Here is a 22,437-nt window from a genome sequence, read left to right as displayed (position 1 = left end):
TATTGTATTATACTACCTTGCAATTCAAAAATGTAGAATTAAAGAAGAGTTAATGTAGTGATAATATGCTCAGAAGATTGCGATTGGCTGTTAATTGTGGGGCGCGAGGTTTCTGGTAGTGGGGTGCAGCGTACTGGGAAGAGAGATTGTTCATGTGCGTTAGTAAAAAAAAAAACAGAAATATTCACGTTGTCTACTCTGCATATTAGACTTTTTAATTTTTGTTGATTATTTTGTGATGAAATAACAAATTATGTAAGATCGCAAAATATCGTAACATTTTATTGATTTTGCCTGTTGATTTTGAGCCTTAAAGCTGGTAATCTGAATAAAAAAAATGGCCAAATCGTATGCACCTATCTAATACACACGTTTCTCTGGTCTAGTTGGAGCAGATGTGTGGTCTGCAGGCTGCGCTGGATGAGCGATTCAGAGACGGAGGTGAGGCCAGAGAATCTCTTCTTCTCCAGAACACTCAGCTCCTGGAGCAGCTTGACCATGAGTCCAGTTTAAAGAGCCAACTCCAGCTGGAGCTCCACAAGGCAGAAGGTCAGCACTACACTGATCAGCTTCAGTCAACTACATTGGTGTCATTTGTAGTTTTTTTTTTTTTTTTTTTAAAGAAGTATTAGCTGTTTTGTAAGTATGTTTGCTTTGTTGTTCTCCTATTGGTTCTTAACACGTAAATATCTGCTGAAAATACTTGCCGTTATGTTTCCTTTAGGTTGTCATTTGTACCATTGCAAAATCAAACTTCTCAGACCATTCTCTGTATGGCCTGTTTAACGATTCACTTCTCATATGCTCACCGTGTGCATTTTGCGTTTCTCCAGGTTTGATGGAAGGTTATGTAGCAGAGAAGGCCATTCTGGAGGAGGCACTTCAGCAGAAGGAGACGCAGCAGCAACGCCTAGCAGAGGAGCTGGAGGGTACCAGGATCCAGCTGGAACAGCTCAGCGAGAATCACTCCCTCTTATTGCGTCAGAGAGAAGCCCTTGCGGCCGGCCTCGGAGATACAGAGAAGGGTGAGAGGGCAGTGATGTTATTAATGGAAATCTGTGTTTGGATTACATAGGAAATTGTTACATAACCACAAGTTTTTTTCATTGCACAGTTGCAGTTACAGTTTGAAGATGCATCTGTTATATTACACACACACACACACACACACACACACACACACACACACGGTGTACTTGTGATGAAGTGTTTGGTTATATCCTCCAAATTCTTTTTGCTTTGTAGGCTTCCTCGATGCAGAGGAAGAGCCAGGTTTGTGCTTACATTCCGAGACTGAGTTTTTAAGGAAAAACTTTGGATACTAAATGCATTTTTTGCACTTTTTGGACGGTCTGGCTTTTTATGTGATCTGTTTGTTTGCAGTGTACCTTTAAAATTTTGGTTTGAGAGTATACCGCATACATTTTTATCACTAAATAATTCTTCCTTTGCCAGTTTCTCTCCATTTGCTGTGCTTTGTATTTGTGCATCAATGATGCACAAATGATTTGCAGCTGCCGTGCATGTTTGCATCCTAATTTGCGGCTTGGGAGCTTTTCGTCTTCGCTGTTACGCATGTTATTTACTAGTCCTGCTGGTTTTGGTGCAGCTCTGCTGGCAGAGGCCGAACGTCTGGGGCAGGAGTGCGTGGAGGTGCAGCGTCAGGCGGAGAAGGACTGCGGTGGGATGTCGTCCCGTCTGAGGATGCTTGAGCAAGCCCTGGAGGAGCAGGAGAGCCACACTCACCAGCTGGAGGAGCAGCACCGCTTGCAGACCGAAGACCTGCAGCAGCATATTGATGCTCTGGAGAAACAAATCAAACATAACCGCCAGTTCATAGATGTAAGTGTTTTCTACGGTGGTCTTTGTTCAAGATTATTCGAATATGTTTTTACCGTTTAAGTCTCATAATCTAAAGTTGGGAGCATCAAAGTTTAATGTCACTCTTTGTCTTCGACATGGACTTACTTAGTCAATATTAAAGATATCAAGGTTATATTTTCACTGAATGTACTTATGTTGGATAATAAATCACAAAAATTACTTGACCTGTGTTTTTACACTAACAAGTACATATTTGGTGTTTTAGGAACAAGCGGTAGAACGGGAGCATGAGAGAGATGAATTTCAGCAGGAAATCAAGAATCTGGAGGCTCAGCTGAGACAGCCATCTAAAGGTCATGCTGGAGACCGCAAAGGTCAAAGGGTGAGAGTCAACATCTGGAACTATAGCTGTGTGAATGTCTTAACTTGAGAATTTTGAATAATCTTTGGTGAGTGAAATTTGTCAGAATTAACCAGAATGGCTTTAATATATCAATAATATATGATCTGGCTTTATTTCCTAACTGAATGTTATAGATTGAGGACTTGGTACTTCAGGTATGTTATTCTGCTGTATATTTAGGTGCTGGTCCAGTAGCAGCTTGTGCATGGCTTATGCGACATCCTCTGCATTTGTAGTCTCCCTCCATTTTTCCAAACACACAAAATGTCTTTGCTTACTATTGTAGTAGCTGCATGATGAAATTATTCGTAGCCTAGAACAGCGCTTCTCCAATTATCTGTGTCTATTCTTTTGAGATGTCATGTGTACTATTAGATTTCTTGTCTTTCTTTGTTGCATTCATACTATTAAATCAGCTATGATTCTGTTAGGCCCACGTGCATGTTGATTTTGCTCACGCACTTGCTTTCCTTAGACCCGTTGTGCGCTCTTGTTCTGGACGCATGTGATTCTTGGTGTTTTTGCAGGTGGAGAGTCTTCAGGCTCTTATCAGAGATAAGATGGAAGACTACAGCGTGCTTCTGGCGGCTAAGGAGCAGTGTCAGCTCGACGTAGAGGAGCGCAACGAGGAAATCGAAAAACTGGCGACTCATATCCGTGAGCTGGAGCAGGCTTTGCTGAGCAGTGCAGAGGCCAGCCGGACCGTCACGCAGCTGGAACAAGAACTCCAGAAAGCACGCAAGAGCATTCAGGAGCTCACAGAGGTAAACCCACAAGCATTGGGTGAACCCATCTCTGCACATGCATGCAATTAGGTTTAATTATTATGTTTTTATTACTATTGGTAAGATTTGAATAATGGCCCGAATATATCTTCTTGCAACGCTTATACAGTCGGCATAAAATGAAAGTAGCGATTTGTCTCATTTTCCCTGTCGTGATGTATATCTGAGTGAAGCTTTTGAAATAAGGAAAAAGGTTGGGTGGGACTTGATTTCGTCCATTGAGAACTAATTGGATCATTTAAATTTGGGAAATAAGGCACATAATAAAAAAAATTAAGCTCACAGATAAGTAATATTTGTAAAAAAAAAAAAAACACAATATTCTAATTCAAATATTTTTTCATTTCATGCCGACTTCAACAATGTCATAACTATGCTTAAAAACTGAACTAAGTTTTAAGGTGTGTGTGTGTCTTTGTCTCTATCTTTTAGGATAAAGAAGCTTTGCAGCAGCAACAGTATGCTTATAAGCTGCAGATCTCTGCCCTGCAGTCTAAACTGGATGAGACCAGACACCGCTTCCCTGATGTGACCCATGACTCTAACCTCCAAGAGCAGCTGGAAGCCACACAGCAAGATCTGCAGACCAAAGAACAACAGGTGCCTGGGTATCAAGAATATGAGAAAACTTAGATATGTTTACAAAAGCATGTTTTAAAGGGACACAGGACACTCCACTTTTTTGAAAATATTCTCATTTTCCAGCTCCCCTAGAGTTAAACATTTGAGTTTTACTGTTTTGGAATCCATTCAGCTGATCTCTGGGTCTGGCGGGACCACTTTTAGCATAGCTTGAATCTGATTAGATCTTCCTTGATATGGCTAGGAACTATACTCTCATTCTAGCGTAAAAATTAAGGACTATGCTGCCGTACCATGGGTGCAGCAGGCGTAGTGATGTTACGCACTGCCAGAAAATAGTCCCCTAGGTTACTTTCAATAGCAGGGGACTATTTTAAGGCACTGCGTAATATCATTGCGCCTGTTGCAGCCATGTTATAGCAGCAAAGTCCTTGATTATTACGCCAGAATGTGTGTGTAGTTCCTAGCCATATCTGCCTAGAAAATCGCAGCTTAATTTTCGGTCAGTCTTGGTACACAATTTAACTACAGAAGAGTCAAGTTTTAAATGGGGAAAAATATCGAAACTCTGCTTATTTTTTTGTGCGATGCTAATGGTCTAATCAAAATCAAGTACAATGGATTATGCTAAGCTATGGAAAAAGTTTTAGCGCTAGACCCGGAGATCAGCTGAATGGATTCCAAAACATTAAAAATAAAATGTTAACTCTAGAGAAGCTGAAAAATTGGCATATAAAGTGGAGTATCCCTTTAAGTACATTTATTTAAAATGCTGTTTGGAGCGATGGTTCAAGTCCGCACACTTTTGGTCAAAATCCTACCACATATAGATAAGCTATTTTTTTTTTTTTTTGCTTGGTTGCTTTACTTTGTAACACATCTGTAAAACACTTCAATTAAGGCTTTGTCTGTTCTAGCTGGAATTGCTGTCAGATCGTGTAGGGGAGCTTGAGAAAGATGTAGATGTGAGAGTGGAAGAAATCAGACAGCTCACACTACAACTTGAGCTGAAAAGCAGAGAGAGCAGAGCTACAGAAGATCAACTTCACGCTCGCATTACACAATTGCAGGTAAGTGTTTAGTGATGCATGCCCAGTTGTTCATGAAGGATGTGAATGGAGGGTGTGGTGAATGTGTCTTCATTGTGTCTCTAGGAGACGGTGGAAGCACTGACTAGACGGCTAGAGGAGGGCAGCGATGACTCGATCCTTCAGCTGCCTTCAGCCCTCCTGGAGGAGAAAAATCTGGAGATCGACAACTTAAACCAGCAGATCCTCCAGCTACAGCAGGAGCTCGACTTGACCAGCGATAATAAGGTAATGCATTCTGAGATATAGGGGAGAGTGGGGCACAACCTAACGCTTTTTGGCATATTTATTTTGTTGGCAGCCAGCAATCATTAGTGTGTAGCCTATTTAAAACAACGGCAAGAATTAAGCTAACAGCTGTTTTCATATCGTAAGTGCTGAGGGGTTAGTTGTAAAACAGCGTTACAATTAACCCCACTGGGTCAAAATATTTTCAAGCCCACCAAAAAAAGTTGCTAAGAGCTGCAGATATATTTCAAAACGATGCTATGTTTTATTCAACAAGACACTGATTAATATAACAGCATTGGATTTGATATTTTACACACCCAACTTAGAAACAGGAAAAAACGTATGATGAAAAATTTACTTACATGCCATCAAAACACTCGTTCATCAATAACTTTCTGGAAAAACATTATATATTTCCAATAATTTGCGGGAGATCGTCTTTTTAGCAGCGTGAAAAAAAAAAAGGAAAAACAAAACGCTCATCCTTGTGCAACAATGTAAACAGTCCATGTAAGTTTTTGCCCCATGTACCCCTACCTGTTTCTCGCAGAATGCTTTTTACAGTATACTACTAAAGTCTACTAAAAATTCAAGTTCCTGTGAATACAGTCTTAGACAATATCATAAGCCACACAAAAGCTTTTGGGTGAAAGTAACCAGTCAGTCAGTGGCTGTGGGTGGAGCTTTGTTTGTGTGAGGTCACATTAGCAAGAAAATCAAAACGGCATGTGTAATTAAACTGCTATAGTTTAAAAGGAGGAGAGGGTGAATTTTTTTATCATGTAGGGTTGTTATAATCCACCTTTTGAAAGTGGATTTTGCATAATATGTGCCCTTTAACATTCCCAGATTCTAGAGGAAAAACAGACCGAGATCGACGAGCTGCGCTCTCTGGTTGAACGTCTTCGCTGCGACCAGGAGCGTTTGCGACATGGCAAGGAAGAGGAGGTGGAGCAGCTCCACGAGGTCATCAACAAGCTTCAAGAGGAGTTAAGCCAGCTTGATCCTAACCACCATGAAGTCAGCGACCCCAACACCGATAGCCCAGAGTCCTCCGATTTCCCATGGTCCCCTCATCCTTGCCAGCAGAGGGCGTCAGAAGAAAGCCTATGTCAGGAACTTAACAGCCAAACTCTGCAGTCATCTCGTGCTCGCTTGAAGGAGTTACAGATCGAGCTTGAGCATGCTGCTGGAGAGAGGGAGGCTCTTCAGAGACTACTGCTTTCACAGGAGGAACAATATGGAGGTCAAGTGGAGGCACTCGGCCGGAGTCTCGGAGAGGAAAGGGAGAAGGTGACCATGCTGGAACAGGAGGCTGAAAACCTGAAACTCCAACTAGAGGAGAAACTTGCAGAAGTTGAGAGGTTGACCGGCCGTGTGGCAGAGTTGGAAAATAAAGAGCAGTCTCACCAGACCAGTCTAAAACAGTCTGAGCTCCAGCTAAGAACGGCAGAGGAGAAAATGGAGGAGGTGCAGAGGGAGCTTAGCATGCTTCAGGAGGAGGTGGAGAGACAGAGAGTCGAAAAGGAGCAGCTGGAAAGCCACTTCTCCAAGCTCCAGTACGAAGAGGAGGAGCGGCAGAATGAGCTCACTGCTTTACAGTCAAAACATGAAGAACTTGAGGAGCAGGTCCAAGCAGGCAGAGCTGACATCATTGCATTGGAGGCAGGGAAAAGAGAACTGTCCATGGAAAGAGAGGCTTTGAGGAAAAGGGAGAGATGTCTTCAGGAGGAAATAGAGCTTATGAAGCAGGAAGTGACATTAAAGACAAACTTCATAGCACAGCTGCAAGAGCAACAAGAGGAGACTGTGGCAAGACAAGGGGAAGCTCAGAAAGAAGTGCTGGTGAGATATTCAGACTTAAAAAATTATTTTCATGAGCATTTTATTGTTACTTGATCACAAACAATGTCAATATGCATGATTTTCCTCACAGTTCTCTATTGATGAATACAACAAACAAATCATCATTTATATGGACATAGAGTTTAGACTTCACTCTTGTCTTGTTTTGCAATGTAAACCGTTAGTTTTAGGGAAGTCGCCACACATTGGTAGCTTTGCAGCCTGTTTAATTGGTCACAGATTCATCACATGCACAGTCTGGGTAACGCCTGAAAATGCAGCAAAAGATGGGTGGAGCAAGACCAGACAGATTTAGTCCAACCTCAGCTGTCTCACATGGGAAGTACATATACAGAAAGAGGAAGTCTGAGTCTTTAAACTTTTTTTTAAGCTTGCTTTAGATTTCAGTTCAGTAAGCCATACGGCAGTAAATCGAATTCAACTGTTTGTTTTAAATGTGCTTTGCGAATAGGAATAGGAATATATTTTGAGTAGGAAACTAGTATGCAAAGACATCATTGCTCCTAACAACTTGCAAAAATTGGATGTTTTGCTTTGGATTGTTTCATGTTTGACAGCTAAGGAATAGTTTGCAGGTACAGTCATTTATCTTTGCTTCACACATGCAGCAAATCTTAAAAGGATTGCAAAACAGGACACACCCATCCAAAAATAACTTCAGCTGTGACATTTGAAAACAATTATGGTTTGTGTTTATATATGCAGACATGTGCTGAAGAGACCCTGGCCAAGGCGGAGACTGCTCTGCGTGAGAGAGAACAACAGCTGATCCACCTGAGGGCGGAGCATGATGCTCTGAGGGCGGAGCTAGCTGCCGTAAAGGAAGGCCTTAGCACCAGCACAGAGAGGGCAGAGAAGCTACGGGAAGAGGGACAGGTATGTGTGACCTCATTAATGCATGTTGTCGTCTTCTGGTTAACTTCTTAGTCGTTTAATTAGTTAAAGGCGGGGTGCACGATTTTTGAAAAGCACTTTGGAAAAGGAGTAGGGCACGACACACTTGTAGCCAATCAGCAGTAAGGGGCGTGTCTACTCACCAACACCATTGCTTGGGTTGCATATGTGTGGGGTGGGTCTGTCCAAAGAAGATCCAGATCCTATTGGGGTAGTGGTGTGTTTGTTTAGGTGATTTCAGTGATCGTGCACCCCGCCTTTTAGGAACCAACTCCCAAAAGTATTGGAAACCTACATTTTAACCATTGTTACTTATGCATGAATCAGATATTTTGTGCTTGAACACCTTACCTTAAGTATATTGACTGAAGATATAAAGATTTAAGCACAATCCACACAAACTTTAAGGAATAAAACACAATCCATAGCTTTAACTTTGATCATAAATTGTTTGACTTGTGTGATCAGACCTAAGATTTTTTTTTTTGTAGGTGGGTGGAGAAAGTATCTTACCAGCATGCATTGAATGATCTCAGCTATATCTAGGAACCAATTAGTCATAGAGACTAAGTTAGTAAGCATCATTGTGGGGCAAGCAAACACCATTTCTGTTAACATAAAAAATGTAATTCTCGCTCTTTTGTAATTAGACCAAAGATCGTGCTTTGGCTGATCTGGAGGTCCATAACCAACATCTGAAGGCAGAGCTGCGAAATCTGCAGGACGACCTGGCCGTGCAGGAGGAGGAGTTAGCCTACCAGCAGAGGGAGCTAGAGCAGCTCCAACAGCGCTGTAGTTTGCAGGACCACCATCCCAAACAAGACCACCAGTTCCTGGACGGCCTTTCCCGTGACCCATCTGCCTCCCTCTTCTCCCCAGAGGTGTTGCGGAGACTGGAATACAGCGAAGAGCATCCCTCTCGTCTGCATGTGTCTCACCTTTCGGAGCTCAGCACGCTACGCAACGCCAGCCTGGAGATCCACAGCAAACATTCACCCATGGAACGGGACCGAGAGATGCCACACGGCAGACAATCATTTGTCCCACCTGCAAAGATGGACCCACCCAGCACACACTCTCCATCCCCGTGCTCGCTCACGGGGTCTGAACACCTGTCTGCGCTTGACTCGATAGATGCAGATAAGGTAAATAAATCATAAATTTGTGAAAAGTGGTCACTTATTATTGAAGCTGAAAGTTTACTGCACATTTGTGGATCAAAACCATAGCTTTGTGTAAGGCACAGAATGAAACTTAAACCCTGGATAAACAAACTATTGACGCTTTTCTATTGCATAGTACCCCACGGTTTGGTTTGGGTCGGGTCAGCTTACTTTTGGGGGCTTTTCCACTGGGTGCAAAAACACTGTAGATCACTGATTGGTCTTAGAGAATCGTCACTACCAGCATCATCACTACAATATAAAAGATTAGCTTTACTTTCATGCTAGCTTGCGCTGTCTCAAGCAAAAATGTTGTCATCTGTGCCCTGCTGTAAGTTCCCAAACTCCCTTTTGGCGATGAAAAACATCCACAGGTTGATGAGAATCAGAAACACCACACAAGTATTTTTCCAGACTTGCAGTTTGTGGCGGCACATTTGCAAGGCACACGTCCGCATATATGCTTAAATGCAACTTAAATGAGGCTCAGCGGAGCGCGTAGACTGACGCCACCGGTGTTTGCACAGAAACTGTTATGTGAGACAGAGGTAGTGATAAACGCGATGTGTGAACATCTATTTGTGGTGGCCAATTTTAATTTAGTGGTAACTGAGAAATAAATGAATGTATAGGGATTTATTCCAACAACGCTCTCACTTGTATGATGTCACAGCAGTAGGCAGGGCAAATATAACAATATGCCTATAATCCCTCCCACTCCGAAGTGATCCTAAACTCAATGGAAAAGCTAACCAAGCCAAAGTGAGGTGAGCTCACCCGACCTGACCCAAACCAAGGGGGGACTTTTCAATGGAAAAGAGCCATATATCCATTGTTTTCATAAGGTTGGGTTCTTTGGGAAGCTGAACAAGCGTAAATTTCCATCACAAACAACAACAACACACTTCTTGGTGACGTTGATTTTGTGTCAGCTCTTGGTTAATGTGTGAATGTTATACTGGTTAAATTGCCCATATAAGGACTTCCACTGTACTTCCTGCCGGGAAATGGCCCATGAAAGAAATAAAGCTAAATTCTTACTTGTTCGAAACAAACTTTCCATTAACTTGTACGGACCCTGGTGAAGTCCATTTGCCACAGAAATACTACATCAGACGTCCAACTGCCTTTTTGACCCTTTGCTTATGTTTAGCAATGGCTTTTAACCTCGAAGTTGTCATTCATTAATAATCTTTAATATGCTGCTGAATGAAGAACCCCCTTTTCTAATTTTTTGCCTAATTCTATTATGTTCGTGTCATGTAATATTATGTATTACTATTCAGGTTGATGATTTGGAGAATTTGGATGGTACTCTTTCACGGTCTCCAGTTTGTTCCACATCTCCTGTGTCTGTGCCGGAGTGGGTCAGCGATGGATACGGCAGCAGTGAGTCATGTTTGTGTGTCACGCATGCACACGTAGTCTTTCACTAATGCACACAAAAAGTTTAAGTTGTTAAATCATGCCTTCGTCTTCGAGTTGTCTGAAGTGTGTGTTTGTGTGTAGATGTGAGCTCCGAGTTGGAGGCCATGCTGAAGCATGAGTTGGAGAATACTGAGCGTTTGGATGCTCATTTCGTGGAGTATCTGCGCTGTAGAGGAATGTCACCTGCCGACATGACTGATAGCGCTGCGGGAAGCATGCATGAGAGTCATGAGCGCCTCGCACCTGAGCTGCAGGTAAAATTACAATTCTGTAATTTCTCAAGTGTAAAAGGCCACATTAAGTGTACTTAATTATCTGCTTGTCGTACAGGCCATGTTAAAGCGTGTCTACCAGGAGAGCTGCAGAATCTTGTCCTTGTCACATCGCCCCACCCCATCTGGACAGTCCCGCCCAGATTCTGAACCTGCCCCACCCCCCTCCTGGCAGAGGGAGAGGCGGGCTTTACAGGAGACCATCCTGTCACTCAGAGAACTGCTGTGCAGGATGGCTGACAGGGAACCTATAGTGAGTCTTATGCATTAATAATCTTTAATTGGCTCACCTATAAGATCGATCATTGTGTAGCATAACCATAGACATAGGGTTGTGTCTTATGGCAATTGATAAATGCTTACTAGGTTAAGATTGTTGTGGTATTCATCAGTTTTGTATGTTCATTCATTTAGCCTGACAGTGGAGACGTGGACTGGAAGCGTGAGCTGTTGCAGGCGGTCCGTAGCGTGTTCGACAGCGAAAGGGAATGGCTTCACTTGGAGCTTCAGGCTGTCATGGCTACCATGACTCAGATAGACCACACCCCTTTGCTTGACCAGTTACAGAAACTGTTTCAGAAACAGGTACCAAGCAGCCAGCTATATATACTATGCATGTACCCGCCTGTAAAAATGACTTTATTCAAGAGCTGTTTTCACAATTTCAGGAGGAGCAGCAAAAGAGGTCTCTAGAGCAGTTGTTCAGTGCAGACCGCCACAGTCTATTGGCTGAGGTGCGCAGCCTGCATGAGCAGCTGCATGCGAGCACCCATCACAGCAAAGAACAGCTGCAGAGGCTGCAGGATTCCCTGCACAGTGCAAAAGAACAGGGCACGCAAACACAACGGCAGCTGCATATAGAAAGTAAGTTCTGCATATGGTGATTTTTCTGTCTGTACAAAGGATGGTGTTTAACTATATGCATATCTGTTTAGTTGAAGAGCTGGAGATGCAGCTGCAGAAGGAACGAATGATGTCACATGAGCTGCGCTCCTCTCTAGATGCGGAGAAGAGTCGGGCGGTGGAGCAGCTGAGGCAGCTAGAGGCGGAGCTTAAGATGTTCTCAGAGCTGAAGGCGGAGCTTGAGGAGACTAGACAGCAGTTGCAGTCAGCATCCATAAATCAAGAGGAACTAAAGAGCCAGATTAACAAACTCGGGTAATGTGGAGCATGCATACGTGTGACGCATTTAGTGAATTAAGTATTTACTCCAAATAAACATGTTTGTGTCTTCAGGATGAAGCTGGAAAGCGTGGAGGCTGAACGTCAGGGCTGTTTAAAGGCAGTGGAAAAGGAGCAGATCAAAGTTCAGGAACTGCAGGAGGAACTTCAACAGCAAAGACTCAATGACCAGCAGACAATTGAGCGAAACCACCAAACACAGGAGGTGAACTGTTTTTTTTTTATCTTTTGATATTTACATTCTGTTATTCTGTAATACATGTCTATGTTGTTGCACATCCTTTATCTTATATATTAAACCCAAATTAAACAATATCCTACCTGCTCTTTGCTACAAAATTAATAAAGACTTTGGCTTAAGCTTCAATTTATGCCCAAAGTACTATTAAAGTAGCTCTATGGTTATTAAGGGTGTCACGATTTCGATTTTAAATCGATCGAAATTAAGTCAACCTCGAACTTCGAATTAAAAAATGGAATCATCGATGCTGCCACGCCCCCTTGTCACATCCTGTCGGCTTGCCAAGCCGGAAAAAAAACATGCGTTGAGTGCATATTTTTCCACTGGCAGCATGACTAACATGGCAGGGCATCTCCCGGTTTAAAGTCAGATATTATATTTCAAAAGTCTAATCTAAAAATGGCATAGCAACCTGTTCTTTCAAAAAAAGAAGGAAAAATCGGGAATCGAATCGAACCTTGGCCTTAGAATCGAAAATGTAATCGAAACGAGGATTTGAAGAATCGTGACACCCCTTATGGTGATCCATACATCTTCTATAGTCATTAGGTAATTTTGTTTAAGAAACTGAATACAAAAATTATAGTCTGGATGGGAATATGTTTGATGGAAAATCTATAATACTTTTTTGCTTTAAACAGTCTTTGCGTCTGACTTTGAACGAACAAGCATCACAGCTCAGTCAGCTTAACTCCGCTCTGGACCAGGAGCATGTCACAGTCAGCAACCTGCGCTCGGAGCTCCAGATTGAGCAGTCTCGATGTGAGGCCTTGATAGCCCAGGAGCGCGAACGCACCGAACTCGCCCTCTCCCGTCTGGAGGAAGAACGTTCTCGGTCGTCCGAGCTCTCTGATACGCTTTCCCGTCAAGCCCAGGAGCATGTGCGCCGTTTAGAGGAGGAAGCCCGCCGGCAAGAAGCAGTCAGTGCCCATGACAGAAAGTTCATTCAGGACCTACGTATGCAGTTGGAACAGGAGAGGCGTCAGGGTGAGGACCTGGCGGCCATGTTGGAACGTCTGCAAGGCCAGGTTCTGGAGGGGAAGCGCAGGCAAGCGGAGGAGGTGGAGCAGGAGGCGCGCAAGGAGCAGGAAGATGCAACAAGGCTCCGCGCTGCTCTGGAGGGCCTACAAGCTCAGAAAACTGAGGTTGGGCGTACCCTGGAGGCGGAGCGGGAAAGAGCAAGACGTTTACAAATGGAGTTAGATGGGATGAAGGAGAAAATGAAAGCAGTGAAGGAGAGGGAGAGGGTGAGGGAGGAGCAGATGGAGCGGCAAAGGAGGAAGGAGAAGCAGGAGCAGGTGGAACAGGAGCGACGACATGAACACACAAACGAGAAAATGGTGAGAGACAAAAAAGGTTTTCTTTGATATAGAATCAAAGTTAGCATTTGACCCAATGGGCACCCTCTCACTATAAAGGAAAACACCACAATTTTTCAATATTTTACTATGTTCTTACCTCAACTTAGATGAATAAATACACATCTATCTTTTTTCAATGCGTGCACTTTTAATCTTTTTACAGCGCCTCGTAAATGTGTTAGCATTTAGCCTAGCCCCATTCATTACTTAGGATCCAAACAGGGATTAATTTAGAAGCCACCAAACACTTAGATGTTTTCACTATTTAAAGACTGTTACATGAGTAGTTGCATGAGTAAGTATGGTGCCACAAAATAAAACTTTTGTTTGGAGCCATAGGAATAAATGGGGCTTGGCTAAATGCAAACACATTCAAGAAGCGCTGTACAATTCATCTAAGTTGAAGTAAGAACATAGTAAAATACATAGTACACATTTTGTCACTACATTGTTTCAGACAATGACATGTTTTTCCTGTGGCAGCTACTGTAGGTTCTTTATGCGTTTTAGGGAGGGTTGATCTGTGGACTGAACCATTGCTTGCAATTCACAATCTTACAATAAATGTGCTAAAAATCTACATGGGGACCTTTAAAACCGATTTAATATAAAGTCTGGTGGGTTTTTATCACCTCTCCCCACAGTTGCAGCTTGAACTGTTGCGTCAGAAAGATCAGCAGAAATTGAAGCAGCTCCAGCAAACGCTGGCTGACCTGAAGCAGGAGGAGAAACAGCTCACATCAGAACGCTTAAAGAGAGACACACTGCAGAGTAACACGCACACAAACACACAGGTAACACTCACTCATTGTTTAGGCAAAGCTTATTTGCTTAATATTGAATGTCTTTGAAGAAGCTGTATTGCAGTGTGACCGTTAAAGTTGTAAAGAAGCGTAACGTAGTAGAATCAGATGTGTTAAGCACTAAACACATTTGTGTTTTGTAGGACTCTACCTCATCATCTTCCTCTCTAATTGAACGATTGCTGAAGGAGAACTCTGAGTTTTCTGAGTGTCTCGCTGGTCTCAGCGAGGAGAAGATCTCTCTCAAGCACACTATCTCCTGTCTGGAGAAAGAACTGCTAAACTTGAAACGCTCTGAGCAGGTAATAAACTCTCATCTTGCTCTCCTTTCCTATCTGATCTAAAGATTATTTTAAAGCTTCTTATGGTGCAATAAGTACCAATGTGGACAAAAAGTCTAAATGTTTAGTTATGAACATGTTATATGTTTTTACATTTATGAGTCTCCCTGTCTGTGTTTCTTTCAGGAGAGGTCTGCTGCTCACACAGAGCAGTGTATTGTAACCGAGAAAATGGCCTGGCAGAAGGAGAAAGCAGCTCTCCAGACTGCATTACGAAAGGCAGAAGCTGATTTGTCAAGGATCACCGCAGGCAATGAAAACCGACCTGTTTTGGATCTCTCGAACAGCAAGGTAAAAACACTCAACAGGGTTTCACAACATTAAATTGTACCTGTGTAAAGCATTGCTCGACAGTCACTAGCTGCATTTCCATTACCCTTCAAGTTGCACCAATCGAAATGGTAAATTGAAAGTGCACCCAATGGAAACAGCAATTTTGCATAAATTCCCATATGAGTGCTTAAAAGTTACATGATCGTTCTTTAAATATGGTGCGATATGTTTGGTTGGAGGACAAGTCAGAAGAGGTTTGTTAGACTTCACAATAACCGACAAGCGTATGGCATCGAAATACTGCAAGAGCGATTTGGGAGTCGACTGCTTTGTATGCTTTCGAGTATTGCTTGCGGTATTTTGATGTCATCGACATGTCAGTCTGTGCGGCACCATTATGAAGTCGAACACACCTGATGGCATGTTTTTTAATTATTGCGAGACAACATTATTACGTTTTATGTGCATAACATCGGTTAATGGAAAGGCCGTCATTTCGCAATACTTCATCAACATTTAGGGGCTGTGTACACCAAAGTGTTTAAAAACAGCTGAAACGGCCAGGCGGAGGCCATGCGTGGGCGCTTCCCAGCATTTTTTCAGAGTGGCAAACTTCTGATCTCTCTGATGAAGCCAATATGGAAGTGATTTAAAAAACTGCAATTAATCGACTTGCCGCTAGAGGCTTGGTTTTTTTCAGCTAAGTGCTTTGGTTGCTATGAACCTTCTGTTTGTTTATCAGTCATTGAACAATGCACCAGTTGGTTTTTGTAATATTTGTCCCACCCTTTCTTCACTGTGATTGGACAACCGGGTGTAAAATGATATTGACGAAAATGTTTCAACACTGCGTAAAAAACACTGAGTGCTGGCGCTTAAGACTGAGTGCTGTTTTTGAAAAGCACTTCCATTGGAAACGATTACAAACAACGCTTTGGTGTACACACCTCCTTAATAACACTACTGTTTTGTTTAAATCTAGGGGTGTCCTCGACTAAGGATTTACATATTCGAATCAGAATTTTCGAATCTTTCCATAGTCGACCGATAGTCGAATCATCTATGTTTGTGTGCATGGGTTGGGAAGGGGCCAGGTAACTTTTATTTTCTTTCACAAGCAGCACACATAAACAACTTTCTGATAAAGTGACCAAAACTGTCTTTCAAGTATATATATATATATATATATATATATATTTTTTTTTTTAAGGTAAAATGTAAGGCAACATTTGTTTAATTATTCCTCATAACATTTTAAAGCCACGATCTACAGACCATCACACAAAAATACATTTTGATAAATAAACCTAAAAAAAATAACAAAGGTGTTCCTGCTTTGGAAACTCCGACTACAATTAAGTGTTTTTATTTAATTTGGAGATTTAGCGCGTCAAAGCAGTCATGACAAAAAAAACCGACAAATGAGAAATGACAAATAATTTGTGATTGTGACTGTAAATGATAAAAACTAATCTTTATGTACAATTCGTTGTATATAACCATATATACAAAACGTTAATTTATAACAAGAAAAACACTGAAATTAATGATTTATAGACACTACGCGTTATTATTTAGCACAGAAATACCTGCTTGCTTGCTTTGACTTTGATCATCTCTGTATTCACTTTAGATACAGAAAGACCGGATGATATTATTTATTTCAGGAATCTCTTTGCTATCATTTGAAAGTGAACACCGACCGACAATAATATTAAATCACAAGAAAGACATTCGTGTCAGGCAGAAATAGGTTCGGTGCAGATACTAGTTTCCGTTTCATCACCGAAAAAAAAACGGCTTACCTGTTTTGTAGTTTAACTTTTGACTTTTGAAGATAACCACTCTGTTTTCAATACATTTTAAAAACTTTTACTCGTCGAAAAACATCCGTTTTTTAATGTTTAGTTTGATAAACTCCTAAATATGAGACGCAGAGCACCTAGCCTGTTCGGCTAAATTGCATGCGCAAGCATGGCCAGCACGCAATAGCGCAACATCGATACAACGAAAAGCTATCCAAAATTTACATACTTAAATCAGATCAGAATTTACGTTTATAATAAATACAATTTTGTTAATAAAATAAGGTCAAAAGTAACAAAGTGCAGAACAAATATGCAAAATGCCTCAAGTGCACGGAAAAAAAACACAAGCCAAATAGTTAAATCAGATAACCCAAAGTGATTTATAAATAAAATAAAATATAGAAATTATTAAAAGAACGAAAGGCATAATATAATTTGCCAGCTTTTTCTTTTAAATGTAGAAACAAAGAGGCAATGGTTTATTAACATATAAACCTCTTATGGACATGTAGCCCAGTCACAGGGGTTGATGGATTTATTAACTCATTTTAAAAATATTTATTGAAAGCTGCTACTTCACATATTATTTGCAGCATTATCATAATATGCAGTATATTAATATATTATGAGAAAGCTGTTATATGTGAAATCAGATAATTTGTGCACATATACGGCCAAAATTGAATGATCCTCATTTCGTAACACATCTGCGACGATTCGACTGTGAGATTGGTAGTCGAATCAGGCTTATCCTATCGATGCATCGAATCTTCGACTATTCGGGGTCACCCCTATTTAAATCTTTAATTGAAACGCAGCTAGTGGCTTTCATTGGTCCAGCTAAAGGTCACAGACCTTAACTACTTCATATACTTATTAGTTTAGTTAGTCATGTATTTAGTTTAGTTTATTTTCGGTCCATATTAGCAAGTGTCCGAAATGCTCCTGTAGATATAGTAAACATGCATATTTTTTTACATGTGGCGTTTTTATATTAGCACGTGCTCTTGAAAAGTTTAGCCTGACAATGTTTCCTGCTTATTTGTGAAGGGTTTGGTTGAGTCTAAGTTCTATCATTGTTTTTCTGCAGGTTCAGCGGCTCTATGAGAGATACCTGCGAGCAGAGAGTTACAGGAAGTCGCTGGTGTATCAGAAGCGTTATCTGCTCCTGCTGCTGGGAGGATTCCAAGACTGCGAGCAGGCTACACTCGCGCTGATCGCTCGTATGGGCGCGCAACCGTCACTGAGCCAAACACAGGTCTCCAGACCCCTAAACCGCTTTAGAACATCCGTCAGAGTCGTCATCGCTATCTCAAGGTAGGAAAAAATGCTATACAGATCTTCCCCACTGTGTGTCTGATTTTTGTACAGAGTCTTGTCAAATGCTTTAGCTGTTTTAAATGTGACCCTGGACCACAAAACCAAGTAGCACAGACAGCAATAGCCAAAAATACATGTATGTGTCTGATATTAAGTAAAGATCTTGTTCCTTTAAGATGTTTTGTAAATTTCCTACCATAAATATAAAAAAATGTATTTTGAAATGCGTTTGTACACCGATAGTGTAGTGGGCCGTGCTCTGACATACAGGTGCTGGTCATATAATTTGAATATCATCAAAAAGTTGATTTATGTCACTAATTCCATTAAATAAAGTGAAACTTGTATATTTTATTCATTCATTACACACAGACTGATATATTTCAAATGTTTAAATTTTGACTATAACTGACGACTAAGGAAGATCCCACATTCAGTATCTCAGAGACTTAGAATATTGTGAAAAGGTTACATTTTGAAGACACCTGGTGCCACACTCTAATCAGCTAATTAACTCAAAACACCTGCAAAGGCCTTTAAATAGACTCTCAGTCTAGTTCTGTAGGCTAGACTTGACAGTTGTCCAAAAGACGACCTTTGACATCTTGCACAAGGAGGGCAAGACACAAAAGGTAATTGCAAAAGAGGTTGGCTGTTCACATAGCTCTGTGTCCAAGCACATTAATAGAGAGGCGAAGGGAAGGAAAAGATGTGGTAGAAAAAAGTGTACAAGCAATGGGGATAACCACACCCTGGAGAGGATTGTGAAACAAAACCCATTCAAAAATGGCCAAAAAATTATAAAGCATTTATAATTAGTTATTTGTGTGCTAGGGACTTTAAAGGTGATTTTCTTTCTCTTTGTTTTTTTTTTTTGCACCCTCAGATTTCAGATTTTCAAATAGTTATATATCGGTCAAATATTGTCCTATCCTAACAAACTATACACCAATGTCCAGCTAATTTTTCAGCTTTCAGATAATGTATAAATCTCAATTTTAAAAAATTCACCCTTATGACTGGTTTTGTGGCCTAGGGTCACATATGATTGTCAATTGCAAGTGTAAATTTCTCTTGTGTATATAGTCTGGGGATTAAATATTCCGTTTTGTGCCTTTTTTTTAAATCGCATGCCTATGAGTCTAAATGTATTTACTGTTGTTTTCTGTCCTTTTGTAGACTAAAGTTCCTTACCAGGAAATGGCAGAAAGCTACAAGAAAAGTCTCAATAGGCACTACTACAGTTAATGGACATGGAGCAAGACAGAGCACAGGTGAGTCTTGGTTTACAGTGTCACAATTACACCTGAAATACATGAGACCGTAATCTGCCATTCACTTCAGCATGCAATTAATCAAATTCATGTTTTTGTTACCATTTTCAAAGCTCCTGTTTTGAGGACTGAAGTGCTGAAACCACAGCAGACTGCAGCCGCATTTAAATCTCCTCCCACCCGTGATCATGCTTTCACCCAACGGGGTGTGGTCTCATCTCTGGTTCCACCAATCAAATCACCCTTCAGATTGAATAATAGGTGAATTGTCTTGGGGTTTATTGACACCATTGGTCAAGAACCAAATGTAACCCTGTCTGTGAAATCCAGGATTGTCTCAATCTTATTATTTGTAATTTATATATCTTTGACATGACCTCACTCAGTCAATATTAAAGAGATCAAGGTTATATTTTCACAGAATGTTCGTTACATTATGTTTTAAATCACAAACATCCCTTTAACTTGGTTTTCACAAAATGGGTCACATCTTTTGCACTAGACTAACAAGGTGTATGTTGATCATCTTTCTCTTAAACATCAAAAGTTTAAATTATATTTTCTTCACCATCCAAGAATGTACCCAGGTCCTGTACTGGGACCGTCTGACCGCTCCTTCGGTTCGTCGCAAGATCAGGAACGCTCTCTGACCGAGTATATCCATCATCTGGAGAATGTACAGCAGCGTCTGGGAGCTGTTTGTCCAGGTAAGACGAGGACAGGGGGAGATTAAAAAAAAAAACTGGCCTTTTAATAAAATGCAGAGAGGCTAATGACTTCTTATGAGGTCTACATTTAAAGCACTATATAATCACTCCTTGCATTTAACTACTTCACATTTTCACCTTTCTTTTAAGAGTATGAAATGCACACTACTTCACTAGGGAACTTGTTTGTGTAATCATGCACCAGTTTTGCTTAATTCAAGATCTACTACAAAAGAAACTGTAGTTTTTTCAACAATTAAATTAAAACGTATGTAACTGATTACACAAGATGTCTCTTCAGGCTACAAGGATCCCTATTAACACAAGGGGTTAAAGGTGAAATTTTAGTTATGGCCATTTATGACCTCTGACCTTACCGTCTTACAGTCCCCAGACAGAACAGGAGGTATAGCCTTCCTGATACGATGAGCAATCAACAGAAGTGGTTTCTAGAAAATAAAACCTGGCTGTATTTGAGTTGTTTGGCACCTGGTGGGCTAGGTGAGTGAAGGTCTGGCCTTGTCTCAATGTTAAGCAGTCACAGACGAATATAATGAGGAATCTTGTGTGATCGGTCACATTCTGTTTGGTATTGTTTCACAAAGGTGTTTTCGAGATGAGTTGATGAGCAAGTATGTGTGTTTGCCTCCATCTGCAGTTCTGATTAAGTTATTGTGATGGATTTTTTTATTTTATTTTTTTCCAGGTGCACCATCGGCTCTCCCTTATTCCAGGAAGTCTGACAGATGAATCAACCATATCATTGGTGCCAGTTGATTTTAAATTATTTTGAGTGTTGTCATGCTTTGTCATTTTAGTTGAAACGACTGAAATAACGCCTATTTTTTGTAACAAACGTGTTTCATTTTGAATGATCTGTAAATGTTCACAGTGTATATTTTTACATATGTTGTCCACATTTTATTAAGACATTTGCACTTTGATTAATGTCACTGTTTAAATGCACATGTTTGGACAAGTTTTGTAAAGGGTTTTATATTCGGATTTTTATGATCAGTATTTCTATAGAAGTCAATAAATATTTTAATCTAGGTTCTTTTAATTGTGGTCATTTTTCAGTACACAACTCTACAACAATAGACCAATTTCGAGTAGACGTCACAGTTACGTCACTGCAATGCTGCGTGCGCAATGCGGTTGCAGAAAAACAGTGAAAATGAATTAGACATGAGTGAAACGAACAAGATAACTGTCCTGTTGTGCTGTTTAGTGTCAGAATAGGAATGACAAAAAAGATGGCTTTGATTTTTATGGAATACCATCGTCGAAGACACCATTTGAAGAAATATGTAGGTGTTTATGTTTGCAATAAGCCCTTAAACGGACAGACTGGAGCGATGAAATCATCTGAAAATCTATTAATAATTGGAATAGAAAATAAGTAGAGAAGATGTCCGGTGTTCTGTCGAAGTCTGTTCCCTCTGTGTTTCTTATAGCCTTTTTATCACGTTATGTTTATAATTTATTTAGAATAAATGTTTTTTATACTGAAAAAGCAATATCACAAATTTTTAGATTTAATATTTTTTTCATTTTCTATTATTTCTTTTTATTTCCGTATATCTTAGCTTATGTCTTCTTCCTGTTTGTTCTAAAATTATGTTTACCAACTTAATAAATATATAAATATAGCCCACACACAATGTAAAGTTTTATTTAAATATAAACGGGCATTTTTAATTATAGTTTAAACATAATACTTTTATAATAGTTTTAGAACAAACACGTAGGCTATAAATGTAAGGAAGAATTAATAGAAAACACGAAAATGATGATTTTTTTTTTATAAACGTTATTATATACAACACATGATAGTATTGCTTTATATGTACTTTAGCGATTCAGACTGTAAAAATTATTGATTTAGCAAAAAAAAGAACAATACATATACATTACATACATGCATATTAGTTGCCAAGCCATTTATTTTTTATTTATCTAAAAAATAAACGTAACGTGATTAAAACGCTATAAGAAACATTGCACTAAAGGGAAACAGGGGAATCGGACTTCAACAGAAAACCAGATCCATAACAATCACGGTTTAATGCTAAAACACTTCTCACCGCTACTGCGGAGATATCACTTTCTGCAACCAGTTATAACCAATATTCCCAGCACTCCTTTGGCATTTTAAGAATGCGTCAGTCACCAGCTAAGCAAGCTTAGCTACCATCGAATCACAACACCCTAAACAAACTACACAATCAGAACTTGATTCGTATTTCTGAAGGAGGGACTTCATAGAACAAGGAAGACATCAGCCCGTTTTTGTAAAAAATACCGCGTTTTTTTACATGTGAAACATGAAGACATATTGCGCACTGTAAACACAAACAAAGCTTCAAAAACACGGCAAGAACGGGACCTTTAAAAGTCAGCCTGGAATCCATCCATAATCCCAGATACTTTATAACTTTAACCCGTTCTAGTACCTGCCCATATAGTTTGTTTTTCATTTCGGGGATATGGTTTTTCTTTTTTTAAACTGTTAGTTGAGTCTTGGATATTGACAACCGGAAACTCCACTTATTGCCCCGACTCTCCACTTCATTAACTGTCGTTTGTAT

At 40.4% G+C, this 22,437-nt stretch overlaps 1 protein-coding gene across 4 annotated transcripts in view; it reads left to right on the top strand.

Annotated features, from left to right (window-relative positions):
* The window catches only part of pcnt (pericentrin), a 47,172-nt gene extending 26,273 nt beyond the window's left edge, over positions 1-20,899 (top strand). The window contains exons 27-55 of one of the 4 annotated variants that reach the window (XM_065240226.2): positions 387-549; positions 834-1,025; positions 1,246-1,272; positions 1,610-1,842; positions 2,090-2,206; positions 2,362-2,382; positions 2,755-2,991; positions 3,445-3,612; positions 4,512-4,664; positions 4,749-4,910; positions 5,763-6,758; positions 7,485-7,655; positions 8,324-8,818; positions 10,123-10,225; positions 10,346-10,518; positions 10,595-10,789; positions 10,951-11,121; positions 11,205-11,400; positions 11,472-11,694; positions 11,773-11,923; positions 12,601-13,299; positions 13,965-14,114; positions 14,267-14,425; positions 14,591-14,755; positions 17,636-17,862; positions 19,045-19,139; positions 19,253-19,400; positions 19,716-19,846; positions 20,553-20,899. In XM_065240226.2, coding sequence (XP_065096298.1) covers positions 387-549; positions 834-1,025; positions 1,246-1,272; positions 1,610-1,842; positions 2,090-2,206; positions 2,362-2,382; positions 2,755-2,991; positions 3,445-3,612; positions 4,512-4,664; positions 4,749-4,910; positions 5,763-6,758; positions 7,485-7,655; positions 8,324-8,818; positions 10,123-10,225; positions 10,346-10,518; positions 10,595-10,789; positions 10,951-11,121; positions 11,205-11,400; positions 11,472-11,694; positions 11,773-11,923; positions 12,601-13,299; positions 13,965-14,114; positions 14,267-14,425; positions 14,591-14,755; positions 17,636-17,862; positions 19,045-19,139; positions 19,253-19,400; positions 19,716-19,846; positions 20,553-20,596 — 6,165 coding nt within the window. In that variant the 3' untranslated portion in view covers positions 20,597-20,899. The remainder of the gene's footprint in view (positions 1-386; positions 550-833; positions 1,026-1,245; positions 1,273-1,609; positions 1,843-2,089; positions 2,207-2,361; positions 2,383-2,754; positions 2,992-3,444; positions 3,613-4,511; positions 4,665-4,748; positions 4,911-5,762; positions 6,759-7,484; positions 7,656-8,323; positions 8,819-10,122; positions 10,226-10,345; positions 10,519-10,594; positions 10,790-10,950; positions 11,122-11,204; positions 11,401-11,471; positions 11,695-11,772; positions 11,924-12,600; positions 13,300-13,964; positions 14,115-14,266; positions 14,426-14,590; positions 14,756-17,635; positions 17,863-19,044; positions 19,140-19,252; positions 19,401-19,715; positions 19,847-20,552) is intronic. The other 3 variants (XM_065240227.2, XM_065240228.2, XM_065240229.2) reach the window with 3 other exon arrangements.
* The last annotated feature ends 1,538 nt before the right edge of the window (positions 20,900-22,437 follow it).

Source organism: Paramisgurnus dabryanus, chromosome 7 (assembly GCF_030506205.2).
Source record: "Paramisgurnus dabryanus chromosome 7, PD_genome_1.1, whole genome shotgun sequence".
Taxonomy (NCBI): Eukaryota; Metazoa; Chordata; class Actinopteri; order Cypriniformes; family Cobitidae; genus Paramisgurnus; species Paramisgurnus dabryanus.
The sequence above is the reverse complement of the archived record's forward strand: the minus strand, read 5'-3'. Positions and strand labels throughout refer to the sequence as shown.